Below are 20,038 nucleotides of genomic sequence, written 5' to 3'. Positions count from 1 at the left end.
GCGACAGTGACCACAGAGTCCGAGCGGGAGGCGACAGTGACCACAGAGTCCGAGCGGGAGGCGACAGTGACCACAGAGTCCGAGCGGGAGGCGACAGTGACCACAGAGTCCGAGCGGGAGGCGACAGTGACCACAGAGTCCGAGCGGGAGGCGACAGTGACCACAGAGTCCGAGCGGGAGGCGACAGTGACCACAGAGTCCGAGCGGGAGGCGACAGTGACCACAGAGTCCGAGCGGGAGGCGACAGTGACCACAGAGTCCGAGCGGGAGGCGACAGTGACCACAGAGTCCGAGCGGGAGGCGACAGTGACCACAGAGTCCGAGCGGGAGGCGACAGTGACCACAGAGTCCGAGCGGGAGGCGACAGTGACCACAGAGTCCGAGCGGGAGGCGACAGTGACCACAGAGTCCGAGCGGGAGGCGACAGTGACCACAGAGTCCGAGCGGGAGGCGACAGTGACCACAGAGTCCGAGCGGGAGGCGACAGTGACCACAGAGTCCGAGCGGGAGGCGACAGTGACCACAGAGTCCGAGGGGGAGGCGACAGTGACCACAGAGTCCGAGGGGGAGGCGACAGTGACCACAGAGTCCGAGAGGGAGGCGACAGTGACCACAGAGTCCGAGGGGGAGGCGACAGTGACCAACGAGTCCCAGGGGGAGGTGACACTGACCACAGAGTCCGAAGGGGAGACGACACTCACCAGTGAGACCGAGGAGGAGGAGTCACTGCCAATGACACTGAGGGAGGGGAGGAAGGGAATTGTTGATCATTAATCTAGAAGGTCCGAGGGGGAGGCGACAGTGACCACAGAGTCCGAGGGGGAGGCGACAGTGACCACAGAATCCGAGGGGGAGGCGACAGTGAACAGAGAGTCCCAGGGGGAGGCGACAGTGACCACAGAGTCCCAGGGGGAGGCGACAGTGACTACAGAGTCCCAGGGGGAGGCGACAGTGACTACAGAGTCCCAGGGGGAGGCGACAGTGACCACAGAGTCCCAGGGGGAGGCGACAGTGACCACAGAGTCCCAGGGGGAGGCGACACTGACCAACGAGTCCCAGGGGGAGGTGACAGTGACCACAGAGTCCCAGGGGGAGGCGACAGTGACCACAGAGTCCCAGGGGGAGGCAACAGTGACCACAGAGCCCCAAGGGGAGGCGACACTGACCAACGAGTCCCAGGGGGAGGTGACACTGACCACAGAGTCCGAAGGGGAGACGACACTCACCAGTGAGACCGAGGAGGAGGAGTCACTGCCAATGACACTGAGGGAGGGGAGGAAGGGAATTATTGATCATTGATCTAGAAGGTGCAGCGCTGAGCTGTATAATGAGGAGCAGCAGAGATTTGGTCACACTGTTCAGCACTTCTGTATCTATTCATATAGCGCTAAACCCCCTGCACATCATCTCTGCGGAGCTGAACATCAGGACCTTCGCCTCTTTATATTCTACAGAGAGAGAGAAAGCGCAACGTGACAGCAGAGAGATAAATAAATCCAAGCTCACAGGCGACAACGGAGCAAATATTCCAGTCCTTCAAAATGTATTCAGTGGCAATGAAATTTATGACACATGAAGCAGAGGAAAGTTTTCATGACTAATAAGTCGCTCGTGGGCACTAAGCGCCGCGCCACCCCCATCCCATCATACCAACACAATGACACAGAAGTATCCAGTAGCAAACGCTCATTTACTAATGAAACCTTCAAGGTGCCCCGGGTCTCACAAGTGAGCGGACGTCCGAAGACAAATGACTCAAATGTAAATGCAGAGGAGATAATGCAGGAGCCCCAATGAATATTAAGGAGGCAGAGACAGAAGAAGACAAGGATGTGACGGGTTATTATCCTGAGACTCGGGAAGGAGAAAGAAGTCTCCTGTGTTCTCCCGGCATGTGGTGGATAATAAAGTCAGAACTGTAGAGCATAGGGTTCCATTATCTTCCGTAGTGACAGGTGGATGTGTAGAGTATAGGAGACTGCAATATATACAAGTCACATTCTACACCGGAGGAAGCGGGAGACCTGAATGTTTATCATAATGGAGAGAGTGAGCAGAAGAGAGGGAGAGAGCCAGCGAGTGCAAGAGAACTAGAGAGAGAGACAGCAAGAGATCCAGCAAGAGAGACAGCAAGAGATCCAGCAAGAGAACCAGCAAGAGAACCAGCAAGAGAACCAGCAAGAGAGACAGCAAGAGATCCAGCAAGAGAGACAGCAAGAGATCCAGCAAGAGATCCAGCAAGAAAGACAGCAAGAGAGACAGCAAGAGAGACTGCAAGCACAAGAGAACCAGCAAGAGAGACAGCAAGCGCAAGAGAGACAGCAAGCGCAAGAGAACGAGCAAGAGACAGCAAGCGCAAGAGAACCAGCAAGAGACAGCAAGCGCAAGAGAGACAGCAAGCGCAAGAGAACCAGCAAGAGAGACAGCAAGCGCAAGAGAGACAGCAAGAGACAGCAAGCGCAAGAGAGACAGAAAGCGCAAGAGAACCAGCAAGAGACAGCAAGCGCAAGAGAGACAGCAAGAGACAGCAAGCGCAAGAGAGACAGCAAGCGCAAGAGAACCAGCAAGAGACAGCAAGCGCAAGAGAGACAGAAAGCGCAAGAGAGACAGCAAGAGACAGCAAGCGCAAGAGAGACAGCAAGTGCAAGAGAACCAGCAAGAGACAGCAAGCACAAGAGAGACAGCAAGCGCAAGAGAACCAGCAAGAGAGACAGCAAGCGCAAGAGAACCAGCAAGAGAGACAGCAAGCGCAAGAGAATCAGCAAGAGAGACAGCAAGCGCAAGAGAACCAGCAAGAGAGACAGCAAGCGCAAGAGAACCAGCAAGAGAGACAGCAAGCGCAAGAGAACCAGCAAGAGAGACAGCAAGCGCAAGAGAACCAGCAAGAGAGACAGCAAGCGCAAGAGAACCAGCAAGAGAGACAGCAAGCGCAAGAGAACCAGCAAGAGAGACAGCAAGCGCAAGAGAACCAGCAAGAGACAGCAAGCGCAAGAGAGACAGCAAGAGGCAGCAAGCGCAAGAGAGACAGCAAGAGAGACAGCAAGCGCAAGAGAACCCGCAAGAGAGACAGCAAGTGCAAGAGAACCAGCAAGAGACAGCAAGCACAAGAGAGACAGCAAGCGCAAGAGAACCAGCAAGAGAGACAGCAAGCGCAAGAGAACGAGCAAGAGAGACAGCAAGCGCAAGAGAACCAGCAAGAGAGACAGCAAGCGCAAGAGAACCAGCAAGAGAGACAGCAAGCGCAAGAGAACCAGCAAGAGACAGCAAGCGCAAGAGAGACAGCAAGCGCAAGAGAACCCGCAAGAGAGACAGCAAGCGCAAGAGAACCCGCAAGAGAGACAGCAAGCGCAAGAGAACCAGCAAGAGAGAAAGCAAGTGCAAGAGAACCAGCAAGAGAGACAGCAAGAGATCCAGCAAGAGAGCCAGTGAGCGCAAGAGAACCAGCAAGAGAGACAGCAAACACAAGAGAACCCGCAAGAAAGACAGCAAGCACAAAAGAACCCGCAAGAGAGACAGCAAGAACAAGTGAACCAGCAAGAGAGCCAACAAGCGCAAAAGAACCAGCAAGAGAGCAAGCGAGAGCAAGAGAACCAGCAAGAGCACCAGTGAGCGCAAGAAAACCAGCAAGCGCAAGAGCACCAGTGAGCGCAAGAGCACCAGCAAGCGCAAGAGCACCAGCAAGCGCAAGAGCACCAGCGTGCGCAAGAGCACCAGCAAGCGCAAGAGCACCAGCAAGCGCAAGAGCACCAGCGAGCGCAAGAGCACCAGCGTGCGCAAGAGCACCATCGAGCGCAAGAGCACCAGGGTGCGCAAGAGCACCAGCGAGCGCAAGAGCCCCAGCGAGCGCAAGAGCACCAGCGAGCGCAAGAGCCCCAGCGAGCGCAAGAGCCCCAGCGAGCGCAAGAGCCCCAGCGAGCGCAAGAGCCCCAGCGAGCGCAAGAGCCCCAGCGAGCGCAAGAGAACCAGCGAGCGCAAGAGCCCCAGCGAGCGCAAGAGAACCAGCAAGAGAGACAGCAAGCGCAAGAGAACCAGCAAGAGAGACAGCAAGCGCAAGAGAACCAGCAAGAGAGACAGCAAGCGCAAGAGAACCAGCAAGAGACAGCAAGCGCAAGAGAGACAGCAAGAGGCAGCAAGCGCAAGAGAGACAGCAAGAGAGACAGCAAGCGCAAGAGAACCCGCAAGAGAGACAGCAAGTGCAAGAGAACCAGCAAGAGACAGCAAGAGATCCAGCAAGAGAGCCAGTGAGCGCAAGAGAACCAGCAAGAGAGACAGCAAACACAAGAGAACCCGCAAGAAAGACAGCAAGCACAAAAGAACCCGCAAGAGAGACAGCAAGAACAAGTGAACCAGCAAGAGAGCCAACAAGCGCAAAAGAACCAGCAAGAGAGCAAGCGAGAGCAAGAGAACCAGCAAGAGAGCCAGTGAGCGCAAGAGAACCAGCAAGCGCAAGAGCACCAGTGAGCGCAAGAGCACCAGCAAGCGCAAGAGCACCAGCAAGCGCAAGAGCACCAGCATGCGCAAGAGCACCAGCGTGCGCAAGAGCACCAGCGTGCGCAAGAGCACCAGCGAGCGCAAGAGCACCAGCGTGCGCAAGAGCACCAGCGTGCGCAAGAGCACCAGCGTGCGCAAGAGCACCAGCGAGCGCAAGAGCACCAGCGAGCGCAAGAGCACCAGCGAGCGCAAGAGCCCCAGCGAGCGCAAGAGCCCCAGCGAGCGCAAGAGCCCCAGCGAGCGCAAGAGCCCCAGCGAGCGCAAGAGCCCCAGCGAGCGCAAGAGCCCCAGCGAGCGCAAGAGCCCCAGCGAGCGCAAGAGCCCCAGCGAGCGCAAGAGCCCCAGCGAGCGCAAGAGCCCCAGCGAGCGCAAGAGCCCCAGCGAGCGCAAGAGCCCCAGCGAGTGCAAGAGCCCCAGCGAGCGCAAAAGTACCAGCAAGAGAAGACAGTCCTCCACCAACCCCAGTCACTCACCGTACAGAGGTCCTTATAAGGCAGTTTCTGAAACTTTGTGTCTGAATTTCCGGCGCACAGTTCTACGTATCCGAGGACCACCTGGAACACGGTGTTGTGGATCGCCTGAGTGAAGTGCATGTGCAGCTGGTCCATCGCTGTCTAAAAGGTCAAGTGGAAACATTGAAGTGAATGATAAGTTTATTTAAAAGATGTATACAAAAACAATTACTTATATGTGTGAATTGTCAATGTATTTGGGAACCAGAAAAGGTTAGTCCTAAAAGCTTAGAGGGTGCCCTACACAATGTTAATATGTGTTTGGGAATTTTAGATCATCAAATGATGATGAAATTACTTTTCTGCCCCAGTCTAAACAGCAAAGCAAGCAAGCTAACGATAGAAGAAGGGAAGTGTCAGATTACTGTGACTGCTGTAATAGCCAGAATGAAAGTTGTAAAATGTGAATAGTAACAAACTATTTTCATGATACATCCAGAGCTGTGGAGTCAGAGTCGTGATAAAATGGACCAACTCAGATTCCACAGATAAACAATATAAATAAAAAAAATATGAAATTGTATTCCTGGTGAGCAGCATTTATTGGTTTAAGGGTCATATTCCTCAACTTTAAGGGGTCACAGCAGTAACAAGACGCTCCAACAACCACAGTACAGCACAAAATGCCACCCCACAAATTATAAATTCCACATCACAGCAATAAATAACCCCCATATTGTAAATACTGCACTCAGAGAAAACAATTATTGTGGAGACCCCAGAGCAGACAACGATAATAATGTAGAGACACCCAGAGTAGACAAATAACTAAAAGACTAACCCCAGAGCACATTAACAATACAGGAGACCCCAGCAAACACATTGGATTGTGAGTATCAGCAGGGTGCCGGCTGCAACTAGTGGCCCGTCAGAGGCGGGTTGTGCACCCCAGGTTTTCAGTTGAGATGTATGTAGCTGCACTTTATGTACATGCTCAGTAGTGAAGCTCTTCCTCTACAGATCAGAGAAATACGGCACTAGGAAGGAATGTCCGCATTTATCACAGCGCTGCTAGAGGGACCAGGAAAGCAGGTCAGTGGCATTGTGTAGTTTGAGTCGGTGACCATTTCTGTGGGGTTGGAGTCAGAGTTAGGGAAATTGAGGAGAGAGAATTTTGGCTTACCAACACCTACAGCCACAGCCACATCCATAGATAGAAATGAGATACGAGATAGATATGAGATAGATAGATAGATAGATAGATATGAGATAGATAGATATGAGATAGATAGATAGATAGATACGAGATAGATAGATATGAGATAGATAGATAGATAGATAGATAGATAGATAGATAGATAGATAGATAGATAGATAGATACGAGATAGATAGATATGAGATAGATACGAGATAGATATGAGATAGATAGATAGATAGATAGATATGAGATAGATAGATAGATAGATAGGAGATAGATAGATAGATAGATACGAGATAGATAGATATGAGATAGATAGATAGATAGATAGATAGGAGATAGATAGATAGATAGGAGATAGATAGATAGAAGATAGATAGATATGAGATAGATAGATAGATAGATACGAGATAGATAGATAGATAGATAGATACGAGATAGATAGATATGAGATAGATACGAGATAGATAGATAGATAGATAGATAGATAGAAATAAGGATAATCTTAGTCACAGCATTGTGCCTATTTATGCACTTGATTCTCGCAGTGCTCTGGATTGGTGCCCGCAGGCGCTGCCCGTGAGGTGCCCTTTTATGTTCCGTTTACTTGTGATAACCGTACAGAAGCCACAGGCAGCCGCATACATTTATTGTTTCACTTCTGTATTGGATAAAATCATCTGCATAAATATAAACAGCCCTGCAGGATAATCCTACTGATGTATGAAGAGGATATATCCAGCGCTCACACATGCCCCTCATGGATCCGTGGACCCTGGGGTTTGGTTAATAGATGACTGGCAGTGGTAGCAAGTTGCCCCCTTACCTGTGTTTTTCCCAGGAGTCTATACGCCTGCTGCACCTTGGTGTAATGAGCAACATCAAAGTTCTTGCAGATCTTACAGAGCGCCACATCCAATTGTTCCTACATGGAAGAAAAAAATTGTACGGATAAATGTACCTTTAAATAAAATAAAGTAATAGTACAAACATTTTGTATCTACAACCCTGTACCAACCCAGACTAAAAAACACTATAACAGTATTTATCCCGTATGAAAAGAAACTTGTAAAAACATAAAATGTAATAGATGTGGGGAAAAAAGCGAGAAAATTGGAGCAGCACTTGTGTAGGTCAATCACGGCTGCAAGTCTTCAAAAGTGGCTGATCCAGACGCATCAAAAGTTCACAAGAAAAACATAGTAGAGAAGCAGCATTACTTAAAAAAGTATTTCGTTATTCCACCATAATAAAAAAAAGCAACGTTTTGCCCCCTCTCTATGAAGGCTTCATAATGCCTTCAGAGGGCGAAACGTTGTAATAGAGTAATAGAGATGCCCAAATTGAGATAGAGATGCCCAAATTGACGTCTAGTAATAATCCATCACACAAAAAAAAAAAAAAATTTAACACAACTGAAAAAAAATGTTAAAAAACTTTATGAATCCCAAGTTTACAAATAAAAACAACAGGTCTTTATGAAAAAAAAACAAGCCCCCCACAGCCACAGGGACGAAAAAAAAATGTTAAAAGTTATGGCACTTGGAAGGAGATGATGCAAAACTGTTTTTTTTTCCCCAAAAGGATTTAATTATGCAAATGTATATATATTTGATATAGCTGTGTGTGTATTAACCAGAAAATAACATCTTGATATTATTTTGATTCCACAATAAGTGCAGAAAACACTTTGCTTTATCTTTAAAGCAAACTGCACAGAAAAGGGTAATAAAAAGGTATTAGTAGGAATTATGAAACCCTAAATTGTGCTATTAAAAACTACATTTAGTCCTGGAGAAAACAAGACCCCATAAAACTATTGTGAGCGAAAATAAAAAGTATAGCTTGTAAGAGGAACTGAAGAAAAAAATAATTAAAAAACAGCCTACCCATTAACGTGGAAAACAGGTGTACAGAGATAAACGGTTAAAGAATTTTTTTTAAGGGAAAATCAGTCCATTTACGTAAAGGATCCATGAGGCTCAGACCACTGGGAACACCATGGATTGCGGCAACTGAAGTGCTCCAGTCTTACAGTACTTTACTATCAATTGCCTCTTCAAGGGAACCTGTCACCACATTTTTCACAAATACAGCTAGTGGCAGGTTCCCACAGAGCCCTAGTAACCGAATCCAGCAGCTCCACCCCATGATTTCTCTACATTCAGCAGTAATTTCATGTGACCAGGGTGACATCATTGCAGGTCCTTTAACCTCCTAACATTACCAAACTGTACACCAAGTATATATCTCATTAAATCACAGCACATCATATCACATGGAATCACAGCAGTCTGCATGCAGAGGCGTAGAAGTCCTTGCAGACATGCTGTGATTGTTTTATGTGGTCAGATATATGCATGGGGTACAATTTGCTTATGTTAAGAGGCTAAAGGACCTGCGATGACGTCACCCTGGTCACATGACATTAGACCACGCCCCTGATACACTCTCTATAGATCCGTAGATACCAGGTTTATAACTCTGATTTTATGTGGGGATGTGAAAGAAACAATTTACCTGAAAGAATTGTGTCAGTTAGTTAATAGGGCTCAATAGGAACTGTATTTGTGCAAAATGTGGTGACAGGTTCCCTTTAACTAAAAGGGAACAGAGGGCCATGCCTTAGTGATAAGTGGTGGGTCCCAGTTGTTAATCCCACACTAATCCCCAATATATCATGTTGAGTATTATGACCAAAACATGGCCGTCTTCGTAACATCTTCCTCTTTACACATCCAAGCTGCAAAATTTGACAAGCCTGGCACGAAACGAGGACTAAGTGAGAGGAAACATATTCAATCTCCAACGCAAGCAGCCGGCTCCGAGAGTGACACGTCGGAATGGTTTTTTTACCGGCAGTGCTGCAGGATGTGGATTTTTCAATTTCTTTGAGCCGGGAATACGATTATCTGTATTATACAGTACAGCCAGTTAAAGGGAATTGCAGCCGTCAAGACAGAAGAGACGGAATATTTAAAGTAATCCCTGGGTAACAGACTGGGATTAGATAAGAATCCCCCCCCCCACCTAGGATAGAGAATGACTGTATAATGAGACGCATGCGGATGGAGATATGCTATTTCTATCGTGCCGAGGGATATGCTCCCTGAAGCCTAAACTTGAGGAGATCATACATTGCATTAATGGTGTGCGCACACTACTACTGAAGTGGTAAATGCTGCGATAGCGACTCGCTTTATGGCAGAAAACAACCAGAGTGTTGTGAGTTTGCTCTAAAGAGATCACGGACGCCATCTTGAAAGCCGTCATATTGGATCAAGTTTTTCCAATGGGAAGTAGTAGATCAAAAACCAGATTTGTCTAAGAAATTGATTGCTGCAAACAATGGGGCTCATTTACTAAGGGCAGAGTGCGCACTTTTGTCAGACTGAGTACCGTTTTCAGGGCTTAAACGGCTTGCACAGGTATTAAAGAAGTGTGTGCGCTGGGATTGTGGCGCGTGCGCTGGGATTGTGGCGCATGCGCTGCTTCCATGCGACACAAATTAGGGGGCGCGCCGTTGGACAGTCTAACTGATTCGGACTGAGTGCAGGATTTTACTTTCAAATTGTGTCGCACGCCCTAGCACTGAGATGCACCACTAAAAAGATGGTGAACTCCGGCGGACCTGAGCGGGGAAGCGACACATGCAGGATATCGGGCGCACAATCTTAGTGAATTGCCGCGAGGTACATTATAGACGGACAATGCACTTTCGGTGAACTCCGGTGACCCAGTAAGTAAATGTGCCCCAAAATCGCTTCTGACCCAACACAGTAAGTTGAAACAACAACCAGGAACGTTCCCTGTGACGCACAGCTATGTGTCGTGTTGTCTCCGGAGCTAAGGGCGCTGGTTCCAGTCGTTATGAACCCGCATGAGAATCTATCCAGAATGTCTGTGGTTAAAATTTTTGAACCGCAAGAGATATTACAGATCTGATTGCGGCAATCTGATCTTCTGTGATCTGTTACATGATAGCTTTCAAAGATGGCGGCCATGTTCCACACACTGCCTAAAAATTAGGCCCTCATCCATCTCTTTTTAGGGAATTCAGATATGTTTCCTTTTGACACATTCTTCCCTGTCCCACTTCAGGGCAGTCGAAGGGGCATGTTTCTGACTTACAGAAAGCTCCCCTCAAGAATTTAGCCACCATTTTAGGAAAGACCCAATTGCGAAGTGAATAAAGCAAGTGTCAGACAGCAGGTTACAGGACACATGACTATTACTTCCTAATGTCTAATCAGGTTTTGTTTTTAAGGTAGCGGTGACTTAAATACTCAAATTTGTCCTTGATGCTCATAGCAACCAATCAGAATGCTGCTAACATTGTCTCAGAACAGTGCAGTCACTGGAAGCTGAGCTCTGATTGGTTGCAGTTGTCAACAAGGCCATAAACGAGGCCTACTGCTCCATCCCAGACCCTAACAATATTTCCTCCTTTTCCTCCATAATCTCACATTACTTCCAAAGCAAAATACATTTATTCCTTCCAACTTCCTCAACGATAATCTTAAAATTCGTTTTTTTTTAAAGCAGACAAGGTTTTCTCCATAAGATTACAATTTGCCGCTTGATAAGGATTTGACTGGTGATGTGTGGGAAGCAAATATTTATCTTTGTTGACAGATGGGATGTGTCTGCCTCGCTGGAAATCTTATTTCTCCAAGTGTAATTTTCAAGCTAATTACGAAATAAAGACAAAAAGTGATTTTCCTAAATAATCAGCCTATGGATGGGGGCGAAGGCCTTTATTTTTGATTTATTTTTTGTCATTCTTTGACGCTAACATGACAAGGTGGTCACTTGGGGGTAATCTGTGAGAGAACTTTAAGGCACATACTCAATTTCCCTGTAGCGCCACCAATGGGGAAACTAAGCATTACACAGTTGTCCACTGCAGCCAATGATCACAGAATCTACCATCAAAATTCCTCCTGATAAACCAGGGACATTACTCATAGATCCAGGCACCAGGACCGTGGTATCTTCTTATATTTATTATCCATGGCCTCCTTCCTTCTAAAATCTACTTTTATCATTATGTAAATGAGCCTAAAGGGCTCTTGGGGGTGTTACCAGTGCTCCGCTGTGCTGTAGCTTCCAGCCCGTTATACTGTTAAGGAGCACTTCCACCCTTGAACTACGTGAGATTGCAGCAGGCAGAGAGAGGGGGATAGGTGCATTTGGATCAGACCCAAACAATCACGGCACATTTAATGTAAGGATTTTCACTACCCCCATAAAAGAACACTATTAGGCTACATTCACATGAACGTATGGGGGACGTATATATGGCGAACGTATATATGGCGTATATGCGTCCCCCATACACTGCAATGGGCGCACGGCCCTGTACGGGAGCGGTATGGTGCAGCACACGTGTGGCACCATACCGTTCCGTTGCCGGGAGAAAGATACATGTCCTATCTTTCTCTGGAATACGGCGCTGTGCTACTTGTCAATGTGAATGTAGCCTTATACTGTATACATGTACTGACCTCTGCCTGACTGTCCCAGGCTGTCTTTGACTATTCTTTGCTGGATGCTTGGTACTTAAAGGAAATTTGTCAGTACAATTTAAAACCCAAAACTAACAATCCTCCAAACCTTAAATCCACCTTTGTTCCTAACACCCCCTCTTTTTAATCATGAGAAATTGGCACAAAAGTACTTTGGTTTGGGTTCCTGGAGTGTTGCAAGACCACTGCTCCGCCACTGCAATACCTGCCAGAGCTGATAATTTCAACCCTTCTCTACAACTTGTGAACCTTCATCGCTCGATGTCTCTCCAGGGCCAGTTTACTATTTTGCATGTATGATATTACGGAGCCGGTGAATGCACAGATGAAGCCGGCTACCGCTTCAGCACTCCACCCACACAGTGGGGGTCATTTACTAAGGGCCCGAATCGCTTTTTTCCATCAGGTTTACCGAAAATTACTGATTTGCCCCGGTTTTTTGGCGCACGCAATCGGATTATGGCGCATCGGCGCCGCAGGAATACAGGGAGACAGACAGAGACACATCATGATGTGTATGGAATAAATCCACTTGTTTTTTCATCCACTACATGGAGTGCTGCTGAATTCTTTGTATCTATCCACATGGAGGATCGCCATACTCCGCTGGCTTGCACCCAGGATTAAATGGGTATTCCCATGAAGACAAGTTTTTTAAATGTACTCAGGATAACAAAATAAGACATTCTCTAATTCACTGTTATTAACAAAAATGCAGCATTTCACAGATATAATTACACCCCGTCTCTATCAGTCCTGCTGTACACAGTTTCAGTCACCCCCAGACACGACCCTGTAACTTCTGACTTGGGGTCGGGGAAGCCATCTTGGATTTCTGTGTGACGCTCTGCAGCTGAAATTTCTGTCTCTCTCTGCTCACTGTACTCTAGCCACACCCACTGCACTCTAGCCCCACCCCTACTGTCCAGGACAGAGCTCACTGACAGACACTCACTTCTTGCCAGCAAAAAACACATCATGAGGAGAGAGAAGCTGCAAGCTACAGGCAGATAAGTTCTTTATCTGGAGAAGGGGGAAGGACGCACAGGAGATCTCATAGTGTGAGGGCACGTATGTAACAGAGCTGACAGTGTGTAATAGGCATCTCATGCATCTCATCAACTCTGATCTGTCTCATCTCTCTATGTGTCAGATACTAGTACAATGTTCAGAAGGTATATAAGTGTAAATAAACCCTGGACCCTTATAATCTAAGCACATTATCATCTCACAGAACTAGATGGATCATAATGTCTCTGCTTAGAGAGTCCCCACTCACACTCTGGAATCTTACACTGACCATCACTGAGTGATAGTAGCTAAAACAGCAACTAAACTGAGTAAACTTGTAAAATAAGGGGTTAAAAATGATCTTTATTGGAGATTTAGACTTGAGAATTTTCATTTGTTGGAAAACCCCTTTAAGTATTTTTTCAGTGCTGCTCTGGACTTGATATACATTTTTACTACAGAAACTGACCCCTTCCCCCCACCCCCAGCCAGAAAAGCTTAATGAAGAGAAAACCAATATGGATACATGTATATGCAGAGTGATAGCGTCCTGCAGCAGTTATTCCATGTGACTACATGATGGATATTAGACGATCGCACCGTCAATGCGCAGAAACCGCCTCATAAATTATTCATTCTCCCAATAAAGTCAATACCGTCAGCTGCGGCCCTCGCGGGAAATCACCATGATCAAAGTGTGTGTGTATTATGTGCGCAATAATCATCCGTAATCTACAGATAAAAGGAACCGGCGCGTTCCCAGGCCGAATCAGCCGACAATCACGGCTCCCGCCCGGACGCTGGGGCATTACAATACTGACACGTGTAATTTATACAATGTACACGATTACAATGGAAATCACAAAGGGGCAAAATATTCTATAAAAGAACATAAAATGATACAAAATACAACACAAAAGCAAAGGCAGACCCAGGCGAATGACACGGAACAGATCTGTGAAATCAATTTCTACAACTTCACATCAAATCCATAGAAATTAATCCATAATACGGATTAGTAGCACAATATCATTTTGTCGCCCGGCCATCACCAGAGGGAGTACAAAATGTGACTGTCACCCCTCCTGAACAATCTGGTGATTGTGTTTTTTATATACTTACTCCCTTTTCAAAAGATACGGCCTTCTGAAGTTTATATGTTAATTAGCGCCTAGTCAGGGGGTGGTAACCTTTCATTTCCTCGGGGGTGTGTCTTTATATCCTGTATGACAACCAAAGGTCACTGCCCACTCGGCTATAATATACTAATTCACACAAAAACTTTTCGGGGCCATATCTCTTGAATGGGTGAACGGATTAAAAAACAAAAAACAAACACAATTGTTCAGGAGAACAGCGACAATCACATGATTTATGTCAGATAGCATTTTATTTTCATGGTGGCATCAACCTCTTGAGATTTTGGAGCAAAATAGGCATCGGCTATCCAGAGGAAAGGTGATAACTTGGTAATCTGTGGGCATCTAATGCAAGGACCAAGAACGTTTTGGGGAATTCTGCATATCCCTTTTATATACATATGGGGGTAAGTCATACAGGTCAGTGGCCACTCCATTCATTTCTAAGGGGGGAGTTTGGACACATCTATCTTCTCCGTCAGTCTGGAAAGGTGCAGAAAAAACACCTGTAAGACCTGTAATCCGGCGATTCACTAAGGTAGTGCGCCCAATGTCCACCAGGTGTCGCTGCTGCTCCGAGGTCCGCCGGAGTTCACTGGAGTTCACCAAGCTATTGTGGGTGCAGGTAAGTGCGTGTCAAGCTACACTTATTTATTTTTTTAAAATAAGGCAGTTTTCCCGAATCCGTCGGGTTTTATTATGGCCACGCCCCCCCATTTCCGTTGCGTGCATGCCAGGCCCTATGCGCCACAATCCGATTCTCGTATGCCAAAAAACTGGGGAAATTCAGGGAAAAAAAAATTGGTGCAAAACGGTAAAATTTGGGTAACCCGAATGAGAAACACAATTCGGGCCCTTAGTAAATGACCCCCAATATGTAATTAGTTGTTATAGATGGATTGCAGCTTTTTATTTGCTGACAAGTGTGAGCAATCACCGCATATACCCAAGTATAAGCCGAGGTACCGAATTTTACCACAAATAACTAGCAAAACTCGACTCGAGTATAAGCCTAGGGTGAGAAATGCAATACTCTTAAATAAAATTCCCAGCTGCGGCTTCCCTTAAAAATAATAAACTTATATAATTAACCTCCCTTACTCCCAGCAGCACCTCTTCTCCACCTCCCGGCTTCTCCCAGCACGTCTAAGCGCTCTGCCCGTACACACATTATGACGACAGTAAGTGGAGGCTGTGTGCGTGAGCAGAAGTCATAGATGCCTCTGCCCGCCCTGACAGGAAGAGAAGTGGAGCTGCAGGGAACACTGGAAGGTAAGTATATAAGTTCATTATTTTTATATAGTTGTGTATAAGCCGCATGGGCCTTTTTCAGCACCAAAATTGTGCTGAAAAAAGAAGCTTATACCTGAGTATATACGGTTTGCACATCTTAACACATTGCGTATATTGGTAGTTCAGTACGTGGACATGAGGAGTAATCATTTTTGGAGTTAATATGACTTTTATTCTACAATTATTTTTTTAGCAGTTTTCCCCTCTGCAGTCTTTGAGTGTGATTTTAGTCCTCCCTGAGCTGCTAGGTGGAGGTCTAGAGGCCGCATCTCAATTCCTGATGGCTTCTCCTCCTTCTCCTCCCCCTCCATAGAACTTCTAGGTTTGAACCTCATTGAGCCTCATTCTGTCCATCTTGCTAGCAAGACTGAAAGCAGAAGAGATTTCGGAGTAACACTTATTTTTATCAGGAAGTGTGAGAGGAGCCAAGTAAGTGAAGAAAGAAACACTTTCCTCTGATGAGATCTATTACAAAAATATTTAAAACGTACCCATCAACTTTTATTAACTTTTTTGGGGGTAAAAATGTCATTTTTCCAGCATCAAGTGGAGATATTTATTGTCTGTGCACCTAAAGGTTTTCTAACAAATCTTACCTACCATCACAAAGCCTTAAAACCCAACTGAGAAGATAAAAGAGGCGGAGCTCTCCAATCATTCCATACTGACAATTCTAATTGGTCGGGAGCAACTCCTCCCAGAGCCCCATACATCTTGTCCACATAGATGCCAAAAATCACATAGGCTTGAATATTTGTTATGCTCTTCCGTCTTGTCTGATCACTTACCTCGATTTGTTCCAACGTGTCCTGCAGCTTTGAATTCAGTTCGCTGAAAAAGTAGAGAAAAGGAAAAAAAAGTAGTTACGGTAATTATAGTAATTGGGAAAAGAACAATAATCCTAATCCACTCAGTCCAGGTTGGTAGAAGTGTGCTCGCTCTCTTGATTGGATATCCCACTTACAGCGCAGCAAACACAAAGAGAGCGAGCACACTTCAGCTCTGCTACATCTACAGAATGATGGTAATTACAGAACATGACACAGTATAGAGATGGAATACAGAACACAGGACTGACAGGTCTATTACATGTATTACCGGACTCCAGGCAGGTCACAGCTAATCCCATTGTTACTACATGTATACGGATTGCTGGAGGCGCAGCTTCATTATGGAAAGTATTAATGTGAGAATGAAAGGAATCGATTAGGACATCGCAGGGGGGAGGATGTGGCAATGTACATGATAATAGGTCGGATATAATGGGAATGAGGAGGGGGCCACACTACGCTCCATAAATTTCTTGGCTTGTATGGAGGAGCTGTGTACATACAGGAACACAGTGGGGGAGAGTCATTATGCCTTTTCCCTTTCCCTGCCAGTTTTTGGCATTCTCTGAGCCGCACACCACTATGGCGGGGAGTGGGAACGCCTGGCCTGCCACATTTACTATAGTCTCCTCCAGAAAACCGGAGACTATAGCAAAAAACTCAGCCTAGTCTACAGATCAGAACTGGCGGAGTCTTTATGAATTCCCGATGCCTCAGTGCATGAAGGCTATACATCTCCCTGCACTGCCTACACCATTAGGTATCGTAAGAAAAAAGAATACCTATGTAACATAAAACATTCAATAGGGAAAACCACAGAGAATAAATATGTAGAATTACTCTCAATAGTCTTGGATTTGAAGGTCTGTGCCAGGTCAGTAGCAAACATGTGTCCGTTTCTCAATTTATGCTGCCACCAGTTAGTCCTCAGTGCGGTGTCATCCCTGCCACCAGTCAGTCCTCAGTGCGGTGTCATCCCTGCCACCAGTCAGTCCTCAGTGCGGTGTCATCCCTGCCACCAGTCAGTCCTCAGTGCGGTGTCATCCCTGCCACCAGTCAGTCCTCAGTGCGGTGTCATCACAGCCACCAAACAGTCCTCAGTCTAGTGTTAATAATAGCACCAGTTAAGCCTCAGTCTATTTTAAATACTGCCACCAGCCAGTCCTCAGTCTAGAATATACACTGCCACCAGTCCAAGCATAGGCTAGTGTATACAATGTCACCAGTCTGTCCTCAGTCTAATATAATTCTTGCTGTCAGTCAGTACACAGTCTAGCGAAAATACATACTGTGCCAACATAAAACTCAGTAAAAAATATTACGTATCAAAATAATCTATTAAAAAAGTGCCTCATACACCATAAAGCTTCTCATATATATCTATATATGATGCTTTTTCCAGGGATGTGAGCAACATGCAAATAGTATCTTCACTTCTCGGAAAAAGCAAATCTGGCAAAGAAAAGTCATTACAGTAGAGCAGTAATGAAGGTGAGAGCAGAATAATGTAAAGACATAATAAATAGGTGCCAGAATCTATTAAAAGTCTTAATAATGGCGGGCGGCCAGGAGGGAAGTGCAGACGACAGGTAAAACTAAGGAGCAACTCTGACCTGTAATTATACTGACCGACGTAAAAGGGTAGTTAAAATGAGTGTCAGATTATAGCAATAGCACAACTGGGATTATAGGACATTAAAATATACATAAAATCCAGACCAAGGATCTAAGTAACTGCTCCCATCTGACCAGGGTACAAGGGAGCACAGATTGTGTACACCCTCAACTGACAGCAGTTAGCCCTCTGCCCCTGTAGATACCCCTCCATGGAAGGTGACCAGTGCACCAGTTTGTGTACACCCCTCAGCTGACATCAGTTACCCCTCCGCCCCTGTAGTTACCCCTCCATGGAAGGTGACCAATGCACCCCAGATTGTGCACACCCCTCATCTGACAGCAGTTACACCTCTGCTCCTGTAGATACCCCTCCATTAAAGGTGACCAGTGCACCACAGAATGTGTACACCCCTCAACTGACAGCAGTTACCCCTCCATGGAAGGTGACCAGTGCACCATAGATTGTGTACACCCTCAACTGACAGCAGTTACCCCTCTGCCCCTGTAGATACCCCTCCATGGAAGGTGACCAGTGCACCAAAGATTGTGTACACCCCTAAACTAACAGCAGTTACCCCTCCGCCGCTGTAGATACCCCTCAATGGAAGGTGACCAGTGCACCACAGATTGTGGCTTCCCCTTATTCATTTAGTCATGTATGGATACAATGGAGAAGATTCACTGAAACTGGTTCCAACCTCTAATTCTGGCGCAGCACTGGACTTGGGGTAGATTTCAGCTATAACCTGCTTCGGCATTCTTGCTGAAGGTTATAGTAAATTTGGAAGGTCAGGGCGTCACCAGCCCAACCTGCACCCCACCCTGATGATTATTCCTAAGAGTGGAGTGTGGGATGTAAAACCTGCCAAAAGTCATAATGCCAGTGCGCCAGGAAGTGTGATTTTTTCATGCCTTGTTCACAAGAAGATCCCAATTATACAGTGACCCTAATTCCACATTGCCTAAATCTAGATAAAACATAGAATGATAGACATACACCACCCATGGCCTAGATGGTTCACGTATCTCATCCGCCAATGTGTTCCATGAGCAAAGGAGACAGGACGCACTCTCGAAAATCCTGTAATTATAGCCGTCCGTACTCACAGCACATACATTGTTATTTCTAAAAACTCCATGTGAATAATGGGGAATTTCCAAGGCAATAGAAATGAAGCCTGCGGAGGACTCTCACAGCGCAGCTTCCAATGATTGGATTTCATTTAGCGCCACATGTTTCAGGGTCACAGATTAGATTTCACGCGCACAGTATAACCTGACCGTATAGATTGCCTGAAAAGCCAATACAATTATATAGGACATGACTATACATGCCAGACAAGACATCTTAGGAAATACCATCCATTGTAGGGCAGGGGAGACTTCAGTATAGATTTATCAGAGGAGCGTATTGATTGGTTAAGAGTGCGATGTTGTTTTTAATGATTGAGCCAAGAATAATTAATGTTAAGGAGTCGTATTTAAAGGGAACCTGTCATCTCCCAAGTCACATATAAACTCAAATGTAAGCATGTAGTTCCTGAGAAAAATCTATGGTGCAGAAAAATCTTAAATTTTTTTATTTATATGCAAATATAAATATATAAAATATATTGGGGATCATTTACTAAGGGCCCGATTCGCGTTTTCCCGACGTGTTACTCGAATATTTCCCAATTTCCCCAGGATTTTGGCGCACACGATCGGATTGTGGCGCATCGCTGCTGGCATGCACGCGGCGGAAATCGGGGGGCGTGGCCGAACGAAAACCCGACGGATTCGGAAAAACCGCCGCATTTAAAAATAAATAAAAATCTGTCGCGGAGCTTGCACTTACCTTCACTCAGCCCGGCTCGGTTTATTCCAGTGCGTTCCAGGGAACTTCAGCGCAGCAGCGCCACCTGGTGGACGGCGGAGGAACTACCTTAATAAATCCCAGCCGGACCCGAATCCACCGCAGAGAACGCACCGCTGGATCGCGAATGGACCGGGTAAGTAAATCTGCCCCATTATATGCAAATATAACCATGTCTTCCATGGTTGTGGTCTCTTTGATCCAGTGTCCCCTCTCTTGAACCGAGTGAGCACATAAGGTTTTTTTTATTATTGTAGAACGTCCCCAATAGAACATTAAATGAAACCATAAGTTTCCATACAATTTATAAAAATTATCTGACAAATTCAGAATAAACCTCTCTCGTTGTAAGTGAACTAACGGAACCAGGATTACCCAAATTATTTAAAATTTGCCAAATGCCACAATGATGAGAGAGTGAGAATTTTGTTTTAAAGGCATTTTTATGACTTGATACAGTATCAAAAAGTTCCATACATTTCATTAGTGTTTGGTACCATTGCCCTTGTATAACATGGGTCACAAGTTTTGGATCTCTCACAATAGGTGGTAGGAATTTTGGCCCAATCCTCCAGAACTGGTGTAAATGTAGCCTCTTGCTCGCACCAGCCTTTTCAGCTTTG

General features: G+C 46.0%; 1 protein-coding gene across 1 annotated transcript in view; it reads right to left on the bottom strand.

Moving 5' to 3' along the window:
* Positions 1–20,038, bottom strand: part of VPS50 (VPS50 subunit of EARP/GARPII complex) — a 136,287-nt gene that overhangs the window by 59,205 nt on the left and 57,044 nt on the right. Inside the window, exons 10-12 of the mRNA XM_072154323.1 lie at positions 15,902–15,944; positions 6,969–7,067; positions 4,965–5,105 (exon numbers count right to left, since the gene is read on the bottom strand). Of these exons, the coding sequence (XP_072010424.1) occupies positions 4,965–5,105; positions 6,969–7,067; positions 15,902–15,944 (283 nt within the window). The remainder of the gene's footprint in view (positions 1–4,964; positions 5,106–6,968; positions 7,068–15,901; positions 15,945–20,038) is intronic.

This window comes from Engystomops pustulosus, chromosome 5, assembly GCF_040894005.1.
Source record: "Engystomops pustulosus chromosome 5, aEngPut4.maternal, whole genome shotgun sequence".
NCBI lineage: Eukaryota > Metazoa > Chordata > Amphibia > Anura > Leptodactylidae > Engystomops > Engystomops pustulosus.
The sequence above is the reverse complement of the archived record's forward strand: the minus strand, read 5'-3'. Positions and strand labels throughout refer to the sequence as shown.